Raw genomic sequence first — 12,232 nt, forward strand, 5'->3', positions numbered from 1 at the left:
GCAACTCTGTCTAGTGAGAGAGCGATCAGCTGACACGTTCTTACGGAAAAAAACATATATTTAATACTTCTATATCACTACTACTGAACTGTGCAGCCTGTCAAACATTACAGTACAGATGTACAACGAGAGAAGGAGACAAAATCTCAAGGCTGTCGTTAAATTTTTGTAAAAAAGGCGCTTAAATATATGTATATTTCAACAAGCCGTCTTGCTTCTATCAATATTGTACATTAGGCTATTTCGTTCAAAAAAGGAAAATGAAGCTACAAAAGAAAATAAAATGTTCCACATATCAAGGGCAATTGATAGGTGAAGAAATGCCCTTACTTTCAGCGCACAAAAATAAAGGTCCGTTTGTCGCACCATCTGTGGACGTGTGTAATATTTGTATAGTGTCAGAGAAAGCTTTAAGACAAGTTCTCAAGGCATGCCCAATTGGAAATGCAAAATTAAGTTTAGTAAATAAAAATTTTCAAAATACAAGTGATGCATTCTCCAATAGTATCATGGACGATCACATAACCATCGAAAATTTATTTAGCAACGACATCTTTAATAATCACCGGACACAACTGTGTAATGAAGTAATAAGTTTTTATTTGGATATTCGTTTGTTTTTTGAAACGAATAAAAGCACGGACGAAAAAGAGTATGTTAGAAAAAAATTTACAAAATAGATATTATTTCAACACCCATAGCAGCCAGTGAGTACTGGACTTATATTTAGTTTACTTCTATTATTTACATCAGTAAAAAACTCAAAACGTTTAAAGATATGCTTGTTGGGATGTATAAGTATATTTTTATACATGTATATCAGAATTTTTTTCATTTTAAAAATATGAATTCTTCGCCTTTTTTTTACTATTTATGTAAATAATGTACTTTGTATGGCTGCAGCCCATGTTTAAATAATAAATACATCAAGCCTTGTATTGTATTTGTTGGCCTTTTCATTGTTTAATCGACTAAACTGAGATTTTATAACAATTAGTATGCAGAAGTTGGGTAAAGGGGATAGTGACCCGTTGGTACCCTCTTAATACTTTTTTTACACACGCTACTACAATTCACTAACACTAACAAAGCCCGCGCATGCGCAGAACATACATTTGCACAGTTTCAGCAGAAAATTTGCACATTAAGAAGATAAGAAGGTATTGATATAGAAGTATTATATATATGGGAAAAAATCAAAATTGTTTTGATTTCTACGTTCCGGGCTACGTACGTACGGGCGTTGCACGTCGGTGAGTTTTCGTTTACATTGCACACTCATAAGATAGGTCGTGTCAGCTGACACGTTTTTGGTACGTTCGTTCGTGAGTAACTGCCGCATGAGCTATGAGTTGCCGACCACCGCTCTACTAGTATACGCAGTATTTTGATCAGCCGATTATAAAAGGCGAGTCGTGGGCTCCCAACAAGATATGCCGAACCAGCTATAACCATTTATAAAAATTGCCTACCAACGAAATTAATCTATTGCCCTTTGGAGTTTCTGCAATTTGGTATTAACCAGGTAATTATGTACTTAGATACAGTATTGTATATGACCATGATATAACTATTTTTTTAGATGTACATAACAGAAGCACTTGTCATGTATGTTTAAATTACCATACTGGCGATAACCGGATAATACGTCGCAAAAGAGAGTGCATTGAAAGTTTGTATGTGCTACTGCCAAGACCACATAGCCATAACATTCTCGCACCTCCCAGAAGAAGCCCTTGTCAAGCAACGCTGGAAACAGCTTCTGTGAATATTCCATACGAAGGTGATAAGACCGACCGTTCCATCTGAATCAACTGGTTTAGTGAGGCTCATTACACAGCGGGAGTTAAATGAACTGGTGAGAAAACTTGCTCTATCAAAAATACAATCCGAAGAATTTGCAAAAATCTTAAAGTATGGAAACCACTTGGCATCAGATGTAAGATCGTCGGGCTATCGTGACAGGCAAGCATCTACTAAACAATATTATACTGTAAATGATGCTAACTCGTTTACCTATTGCCATAATGTCGCCTGATTGATGAACGAGATGAGTATAAATCATAATCCACCCGATTGGCGCCTCTTCGTAGATTCTAACCAAGCCATATACTCAGCCATTATACTCATTATATGTTGGTGGCTAAAGATTGCTGCGGAAAGCTTGGACGAGGACGAGAACGAAATTGACGGTGACCAAAGCCTTAACGGTGTAGATTAAGAAAATAATCTTGTTTCAAACAATATGTAAAACCATTTGTAATATGTAGAGCGGACCAAGACCACATTTTTACTTAAGTCTCAATATCCTCAAAACAGTTTGTTTGGTCCAATACCTAGAAAAAAAGTTGATTTTGTCGCATAGTGTAATCATTATAAACAGTTTGCTTTTGTTCTTATTGCACAGAAATAATTTCGTTTGACTAAAAAAAATCTTTTTAAATTTAATAATTTAGGCAATTTACAATTCCTCCTATTCGCTGTATGTGCTATGCTTCAATCAAATTTCATATTAAAAACAATGGAAACAACTTAAATCTTAAAATTTTACATGAATACGACACTCTTGAGTAGCCCGATTTTCGGACTTTTAGACATATTTATTGTAATAATTATGTCTCTGAATACAACTCAATTTAATTCAACATTGTGCGTCTATCGTAGATGTGACGACGTTGTTCGCGTACTTGTCGCTTCCACTTATCTGTCTGATGACCGACACGATTTAATACATTAGCACGAGTATTCAATTCTTGGTTTCCTATTCCGGTTGCCATTGGTGGTGAAGTAGCACTTGCTTCATCCTATTAATAAAAGAGATATTTGGATAGTGTAATAGACATTTTAAGTGTTGACGCGAATTTATATCCAGCCCGATTCTAAATATTCTCACGGATTTTTTTTTTAACAGATGTAAATGAATATGAAAATAAAGGACGAAAAGTATATGCATGTATAGCTTTAGTAGCCAGGATGTAAGGCATATACATCCTGGCTGCTGAAGCTACTAAAAAACATTAAGGATCAAGTTTCACACAATAAAAAAAATTACGTTCGACTCCAAATGAGTTTTTTTAAGTCAAGAGTCGGCGAAAACCTCTGCCTACCACTGACCTTTGACATGCAAACAATATAGGATGATTCCCCAAATGAAGGAAAGATGCTCGCCAAGAGCCGTAATATACGATCCGTCATCGAAATTAATTTTATAAATCACATTAGCTCTGAAATGGTGAATCAGTTTAAAGAAATATTTAGACAAGTGACTTCTCGCACCCATTAGATCCATAATTTATTATCACTTTTAAGGATAGTTTGTCGCATTCATATTATCGACCGTAAAACACGATTCGTGTCCAGCTTTTAGTCGATTAAACTCGATTTATGTGTTCTAAGTATTTGAGGATTCAGTAAACATTTGCAGAAAGGCATACGCCTACTTTAAGATACGATACCCGCGTACACCGATGGTTCCAAGGCAGTAGAAATAGAGGAGGAAGTGTTTTCAGCACATCATGCCAAGAAAGAAATAGGTTTAAGAGAAATTTATATCTATACTGGGGTCCTGGCCATGTGGGCATGGTAATGAAAAGGCGGTTGAGCTGGCTAGAGGGGGTGGGATTCCCAAGGCTTTCCCGCCAAATTCTCACTCAGAAGGACAGAACAGTGGCGGATGGTCTATCAGGAAAGACTTAGAACAAAGTTTATACGTTATACGTTGAAGGCTGTTCACATTGATCGATTCCGCATACCTACATGTTTTATGTCGACTCCGAACGGCATCTGCAAGGCAGATGAATTTTCACTGAGAGCTTTTCATGGCAGAAATACACCCGGAGCGCTTGCCAAACACTGCCGAGGGGCGACCCCGCTTAGAAAAAATTTCTTCTAATTGAAACACCTTATTTCTAAAATTTTGATGTTGCTTTGCCCGGGGTTTGAACCTAGGGCATACGGTGTGGTAGGCGGAGCACGCTACCATCACACCACGGTGGCCGCCGGATTATGACCGGGATGCAACTGACGTTATTTCGCTTAACACCGTTGGTTCCAAAGAGGACTGTGGCCTGTGAGCGGGTGTCTTTGGTGACTATCTTAAGGTGTCGTCGCGGACAGTCCGTCTACCCAATTTTGCTAGTATCTTCCTAGCAAAAGTTCTGGGTATAGAAAGGGCGTGTACGGTCTCGTGGAAGGACTTGCGGGCGACGCGAGTGTGCATTTACTCAGATAGCCAAGCAGCACAAAAAGACAAAAAGGTCGCTTCAAGCCGCAGCTAACTTCGCAAACATTACTCTTATATGACCACAGAAACATTGACGACAAATAGAAGGCAGACGAACTTGCAAGGGCAGAAGCACTGCTGGAGGCAGCGAAGGCAATGTTGTTGTTGTAGCAATGCTCGCCCCACCTAATAGCCCCGACCGATCACAAATTGTCATCAATATCCTCTAACGGGAGTCCAAGGAAACTTGCCGTTTCAACAGGGGTGGACCATAAGGAAAGGGGTGTTAGAGGCGTTGGTTCCACATTACAATTGAAGAGATGGTTGGTGTCATGTGGGGACACATTGCAAGCGGGGCATACATTTTGTATGTCGGGGTTGATTCTGGATAGGTAAGAGTTTAACCTGTTACAGTATCCAGAACGAAGTTGAGCAAGAGTGACACGCGTTTCCCTGGGGAGTATGCGTTCCCCTTCCGCAAGTTTTGGATAATTTTCGTTAAGTACTGTATTCACCGGGCAATTCCCGGCATAAAGGTCCGACGCCTGTTTATGGAGTTCACCAAGGACCTGCTTGTGTTTTTTCACTTCATACGGCTGGGTTCTCAGGTGCCGTATTTCCTCAAAATGCTTACGGAGATGACTCCTTAAGCCCCTAGGCGGTGCTGGTTCATCAATCAGATGTCTGTTGGGATGCCCAGGTTTCTGGGTATTCAACAGGAACTGTTTGGTCAGCATCTCATTTTTCTCCCTGATGGGGAGTATTCTCGCCTCATTATGCAGATGGTGTTCTGGGGACATACGAAGACAGCCCGTGGCGATTCTGAGAGCAGTATTTTGGCAGGCCTGTAGTTTCTTCCAGTGGGTGATTTTTAGGCTTGGCGACCATATGGGTGACGCGTAGCACGTAATCGGCTGGCTAATTGCTTTGTATGTAGTCATGAGCGTTTCTTTATCTTTTCCCCAGTACTGCCAGCGAGGGATTTGAGGATTTTGTTACGGCTCTGAATTCTCGGAACAATTGCGGCTGCGTGCTCACCAAAATGTACATCCTGATCAAACGTCACACCCAAGATTTTGGGGTGTCGGACAGTCGGTAGCGTAGTGCCATCAACGTGGATGTTCAAAATGGTCGACATTTGGGGCGTCCATGTTGTAAATAAGGTCGCGGAAGATTTAGTCGGTGATAATGCCAGGTTTCGCGAGGCGAAAAAACTGGAGAGATCAGGGAGGTAGCCGTTTATTTTATTGCATAGCTCATCGATCTTTGGGCCTGGGCCTGTGGCCATTATTGTGCAGTCATCGGCGTAGGAAACGATTGTGACTCCTTCCGGTGGTGAAGGTAGCTTAGATATGTAGAAATTAAATAAAAGTGGGGATAGGACACCACCCTGTGGCACCCCCTGTTTAATTCTCCTTGGTTTTGATGTTTCGTTTCTAAATTGCACCGATGCCTGCCGACCACCCAGATAATTTGCGGTCCACCTTTTAAGACATGGGGGAAGGGTAGGCCCTTCCAGGTCCTGCAGTAACGAGCCATGGTTGACCGTATCAAAAGCTTTTGATAGGTCTAGCGCTACGAGTACTGTTCTATGGTGGGGGTATTGATTTAAACCGCAATTTATCTGGGTGCTAATGGCATTTAGCGCGGTGGTAGTGCTATGGAGTTTTCTGAAGCCATGCTGATGAGGGGCTAGCTGCAAATTTGCTTGGAAATAAGGGAGCAAAATGGCTTCGAGCGTCTTTGCCACTGGCGATAGGAGAGATATCGGACGATACGACTCACCTATGTTAGCTGGTTTCCCAGGCTTTAGTAGCGGGACCACCTTGGCCATTTTCCATTTCTCAGGTATGACAAAGGTGGAAAGAGACAGATTGAAGACATGCGCTAAATATTTGAACCCCTCTTTCCCTAGGTTTTTCAGCATCGGCATGGCTATGCCGTCTGGGCCCACTGCTTTGGATGGTTTAGCACGACCAATGGCGTCCTCAACCTCTTTAGCGGTGATGGTGATTGGTGACGCGCTGAATTTGTGATTATGTGCGCGTCTATTGGCTCTCCGTCTATCTTTGTCGACCGAAGGATGCATTATATATTGTAGGCAGAAAGCGCTCGCGCATTTTTTCGCGTCCGACAGCACTTTGTCGCCAAAGGCGATGGAAACTTTGTCTTTGTGCTTAGTCGGATTTGATAGGGACTTTACGGTGGACCAAAGTTTACCCACACCGGTAGAGAGGTTACAACCTCTTAGGTGCTCCTCCCATTTCGCCCGCTTGTGTTCATCTACAAGCAATCTGATGCGTTGGTTTATATCCCTTATTTGGGGGGTCGCCTGGGTCAAGCTGTCTTATAAGGTCACGTTCTCTCGCTAAGTTTGCGGCCTCCGCCGGGAAGTGGGGCCGGATTTCGGGAATTCTCCCGGCGGGAATGAAATGTGCCGAGGCGGATTTAATGACCTTACGGAAGGCACGCTCCCCTTGGCGGGCACCAGTCGGGATAGGGAGGGCAGCTAGGCGGCTGTCTGTAAAGGATTTATATTCTTCCCACTTTCCTTTTTTGAAGTTTATGAAAGTGCGTTTTTCAGTGACGATGAAGTCGGCGTTACGCTCAAGCGAAATAAGTATGGGCAGGTGGTCGGATGCGAATGTTACCATCGGCTGCCAGTTGACGCAGTTTACGAGTTCTGCGCTCACGATTGAGATATCTGGCGAGCTGTGACAGCTTCCTACCATACGTGTGGGGGCGTCTCCGTTTATTGTGCAGAACGTCGTTTCTTATATTTGATCCGCCAACATCTCACCCCTACTGTCCGCCCGCAAGTTTGAATGCCATAGATCATGATGGGCATTGAAATCGCCTAAGATAATGCGATTGTTGCCAGTGAGTAAGGCCCTGATATTAGGGCGGTATCCACTGGGAGAACAGGTGGCAGGAGGGATGTAGATGTTGATGATTTCTAGGTTTGCATCGCCTGACCGGACAGATAGCCTTGACGTTCTCAGACATTGTCCCTGCGGTCGATGCCAGGATCAAATATACAATATTGCACAGAGTGGTGTATGATAAACGCGAGACCGCCTCCATTTCCGCTCTCGCGGTCTTTCCTGTGGACGTTATACCCAGAGCAGGTCTGCAATGCAGATCTTGCTGTGAGTTTAGTCTCTTGAATCGCAGCAATGCGGATGTTGTGCCGCTTCATGAAATCGACTATCTCCGTAATCTTCCCAGTTAGTCCATTACAGTTTAACTGCAGAATTCTGAAGTGCATAAGGGGAGACGTCGCCACTCTGGGGGTAAGTGACGGGTGACTACGCCTGGGTTGGGGAAGGCCAGGACGCAATTGCTGTTGTGGCCCTAGGACTGGGCGTCCTTGGGCAAGCATTGGGGTACCCGGATGATTTGGGTTTGCGACCTGGCAACATGGCGCGATGAAACCCGTCGGGGGGTTGCCGTCGCGGAGACCAGAACATCTAGGGAAATGGCACCACCCAAGGCAGGAGCTGCATTGGGCGGATGTCGCAAACATATATATTCTGTGCTGGCAAACGCAGGTAGGGACTAAGAGTATGTTTCCCTGACTTACACGATTGCTGCCGGAAAGGGGGGGGGGGGGGGGGGGGGGGGGGAGACGGGGGCAGGGGCTGTTGCTCAGCATTGCTTCCGACTCTACTACGAAGATTGTAGTTATGAGTGGTAGCAGCTGTTTGAGTTGTTGGCGCCGTGGGGCGCGAGCAGTAGCGGGTACTTGTTGTGGCTTGCTGAGCAGCGGGGCTGCTGGAAGGTAGTGGGGGGGGGGGGGGGGGGGGGGGCGCTTAGACGTGGACTACGGGACGCCCTTGGGCGTGAACAGCAAGGAGCCACAAAAGATTTATAAAAGTTACGTGGACGTCGGGTTTTGGGATCAAGCCCAGAACAACCTGTCCGATGCAACCGTCCCTTGCACGAGACACACTGAACAGAGTATCACCGTCCTAAAAAGATTCTTTTCCGGCAGATGCAGCAAAACCATTTCTCAGGACCGGGGTCAGGAGACGGACCCGGATTGGATTCGATGCCTTCCCGGAGTAAGAGAATATGGAGCAGTCCTGCTGCAAGGAGCTGCTGGGAGGATGACAATTTGTGGGAGGGATGAAACAAATTAGATGGGGTCACACTGAAATGACAGTCCTTGGTCGGGAAAAATCCCGAGTCGCTCCGGTACATAGAACCGACTGCCTTGGGAAGTGAAAAGGCGATCGAGATGCATCATCCACTACATCAAGCAACAGAAACATACGGACTCCCGCAAAATAAACAAGCAAACCTCGCCGAATTACGGTAATAGGAGAACGGAGGACATACTAAATGGTTCAAAGAAATAAATCTTTAGGGTCACTGTACAAACACGGAACACTGGCCGCTTGGCCTGTATGCTGAGAGATTGGGTATCCCTTTTAACAGCATTTGCAGGAACTGCTGCGAAGAGGACAGCAAAAAAACAGTCGAGCACCCTGCGTGAACGCCCAGCTCTAGAACACACTAGGTTTCTATCTATGAAGAGCTACATACTGCCAGAACTTAAGGAGGTATCTAAATACTATGGCTGAGCTCAGGCCAAGGGGGTCACTGCCGGAAAACAGTGAACAGCTTATTAATTTTAGTTGTCTGCGAATATTCAAATAATCAGACCGAGAGACGCTGGCGAGGAGAGTTTGGCTCAAAAGGCCTCATGCACCCTGTGAACCCCCAGTGACGGGCGAGTAGATGCTTAATTATTAAAAAAGCTTATATTTCATAGTATATTAACTCTGAGCCCAGTAAGGTCTTCTTAATTAAGGTATACTGGAATAACGATTTGGGTATGTTTGCAAAGGGCTGGGGAGTGTGACATTCGGAAATCTTAGTACACGGCATTACACCCCGTTAAAACGACTTTCCGGCTAATGTCATATTTGTCTCCATCCCGTTAAAACTTTGGCAGGCCTTGGGGTACGTTCGAAGTCCGTTATCAAAAAGTTGGTGGTGCAGATTCGGTTGAGATCCTCCCGAGTAACGCTGATCTGGCTCTGAACGCAGTTTGCACAAGGGACTGCGTTAATCTTCACATGGCCCCCCTGCAACGCAAGACGAGAGAAAACTAAAACAGACACTCCTTCATTAAGCGACGTCATTGAGAAGGTGGCGGAAGATCTTCAAAATCGTTAGGCCTTGGGAGGGATCGAAAATAAGATGACCAAATTGGGGAGATCGATTGACGATCTGTTTAAGTTTTTCAAAGGGCGTAATAATATACACTATACTCCATAATCAAGGCATCGAATCCGCGCTGGAGGTAAAGAACTTAAAGAAGAAAATAATTGCCAGTGACACGGGCAATGATGGAAGTTCGTCGTTCCCAGGAAAGAGACCGAGGAAGAATTCGACAATGGAAAATACAGTAGCCAAGCCCACGATCTTAGCCAAGGACGTTACGCCAGGACATGAGGGGAGTCACAAGCGCCACTGAACCAGAAAAAGGTCGAAAGGAAAGATGTGACAGCTCAAAAGTCGGGAGAGTAGCAGGTAGCCAGACCCAAAAAAGCGAATAGAAGGGAAATGATTAAAGCCAGGTCGGATGCGATCATAAGGCTGGAGATACTACACATGCTCTCATATTGCGAAAAGTGAAAAGTTGCAATGAATTAAAAGTCCTAGGGAGTGACGTCAAAATTATAAGAAGAACGGCAACAGGAGATTTGTTGCTGCAGCTAAAAAGGTTTGAGGAACGGAAAACAAGCATGTAAAAAGCAGAGATTGAAGCAGTCCTAAAAGAGTCAGCAAAGTGTCAAGCTTTCACACTATAGTTCAGAGACCTCGATGAGATTACTACGCCCGATGAGATTTGTGATGCGAGTCATCAGCAATGCAGGGTAGAACGGCCTGATCGAACTGCCATAAAAAGTGTACTTACAGAGTACAGCGGTACAAAATCGGCACTTTCAAGCCTTACAGTGGATGATGCTAAAGTTGTTGTAAAGGTGCAAAGATGGATGGGTATCTTGTCGAATTAGAGAGGTGAAACAGGGGAGATACTGTTGTAGGTGCTGGGGCTATGGATAGCCCAGAAGTGCAAAGAGACTATAGATAGGTCAAAACTCTGGAGGAAATGCAGTCATGAGGGACATAAGGACGCCCTATGAGATTGTTGTAAATCAATTTAAACCGCTGTGAAGCGGCTCCCGACCTCTTATCCCAAACAATGTTTGAAGGATTTGACATAGCGATACTCTCTAAAGCGTACAGAAATAAGCAGAAGCAAGCAAGCTGACAGACTCGGCTGGGAAAGCCTCAATTTGGATACCACGAAAACTTCTTCCGCAGGAAAAGATGGCACCGATGGCTGGATTCACGTGGGCAAAAATCCAAGGGCGAGTAGATGCTTAATTATTAAAAAAGCTTATATTTCATAGTATATTAACTCTGAGCCCAGTAAGGTCTTCTTAATTAAGGTATACTGGAATAACGATTTGGGTATGTTTGCAAAGGGCTGGGGAGTGTGACATTCGGAAATCTTAGTACACGGCATGACACCCCGTTAAAACGACTTTCCGGCTAATGTCATATTTGTCTCCATCCCGTTAAAACTTTGGCAGGCCTTGGGGTACGTTCGAAGTCCGTTATCAAAAAGTTGGTGGTGCAGATTCGGTTGAGATCCTCCCGAGTAACGCTGATCTGGCTCTGAACGCAGTTTGCACAAGGGACTGCGTTAATCTTCACGTGGCCCCCTGCAACGCAAGACGAGAGAAAACTAAAACAGACACTCCTTCATTAAGCGACGTCATTGAGAAGGTGGCGGAAGATCTTCAAAATCGTTAGGCCTTGGGAGGGATCGAAAATAAGATGACCAAATTGGGGAGATCGATTGACGATCTGTTTAAGTTTTTCAAAGGGCGTAATAATATACACTATACTCCATAATCAAGGCATCGAATCCGCGCTGGAGGTAAAGAACTTAAAGAAGAAAATAATTGCCAGTGACACGGGCAATGATGGAAGTTCGTCGTTCCCAGGAAAGAGACCGAGGAAGAATTCGACAATGGAAAATACAGTAGCCAAGCCCACGATCTTAGCCAAGGACGTTACGCCAGGACATGAGGGGAGTCACAAGCGCCACTGAACCAGAAAAAGGTCGAAAGGAAAGATGTGACAGCTCAAAAGTCGGGAGAGTAGCAGGTATCCAGACCCAAAAAAGCGAATAGAAGGGAAATGATTAAAGCCAGGTCGGATGCGATCATAAGGCTGGAGATACTACACATGCTCTCATATTGCGAAAAGTGAAAAGTTGCAATGAATTAAAAGTCCTAGGGAGTGACGTCAAAATTATAAGAAGAACGGCAACAGGAGATTTGTTGCTGCAGCTAAAAAGGTTTGAGGAACGGAAAACAAGCATGTAAAAAGCAGAGATTGAAGCAGTCCTAAAAGAGTCAGCAAAGTGTCAAGCTTTCACACTATAGTTCAGAGACCTCGATGAGATTACTACGCCCGATGAGATTTGTGATGCGAGTCATCAGCAATGCAGGGTAGAACGGCCTGATCGAACTGCCATAAAAAGTGTACTTACAGAGTACAGCGATACAAAATCGGCACTTTCAAGCCTTACAGTGGATGATGCTAAAGTTGTTGTAAAGGTGCAAAGATGGATGGGTATCTTGTCGAATTAGAGAGGTGAAACAGGGGAGATACTGTTGTAGGTGCTGGGGCTATGGATAGCCCAGAAGTGCAAAGAGACTATAGATAGGTCAAAACTCTGGAGGAAATGCAGTCATGAGGGACATAAGGACGCCCTATGAGATTGTTGTAAATCAATTTAAACCGCTGTGAAGCGGCTCCCGACCTCTTATCCCAAACAATGTTTGAAGGATTTGACATAGCGATACTCTCTAAAGCGTACAGAAATAAGCAGAAGCAAGCAAGCTGACAGACTCGGCTGGGAAAGCCTCAATTTGGATACCACGAAAACTTCTTCCGCAGGAAAAGATGGCACCGATGGCT

General features: G+C 44.3%; 1 protein-coding gene across 2 annotated transcripts in view; it reads right to left on the minus strand.

The window, feature by feature from the left end:
• Positions 1-2,564: 2,564 nt before the first annotated feature.
• The window catches only part of LOC137235833 (uncharacterized protein CG1161-like), a 264,130-nt gene continuing 254,462 nt past the window's right edge, over positions 2,565-12,232 (minus strand). For both annotated transcript variants that reach the window (XM_067758653.1, XM_067758651.1), the window contains one exon: positions 2,565-2,804. In XM_067758653.1, coding sequence (XP_067614754.1) covers positions 2,637-2,804 — 168 coding nt within the window. In that variant the 3' untranslated portion in view covers positions 2,565-2,636. The remainder of the gene's footprint in view (positions 2,805-12,232) is intronic.

This window comes from Eurosta solidaginis, unplaced genomic scaffold, assembly GCF_040869045.1.
Source record: "Eurosta solidaginis isolate ZX-2024a unplaced genomic scaffold, ASM4086904v1 ctg00001103.1, whole genome shotgun sequence".
NCBI classification, from domain to species: Eukaryota; Metazoa; Arthropoda; class Insecta; order Diptera; family Tephritidae; genus Eurosta; species Eurosta solidaginis.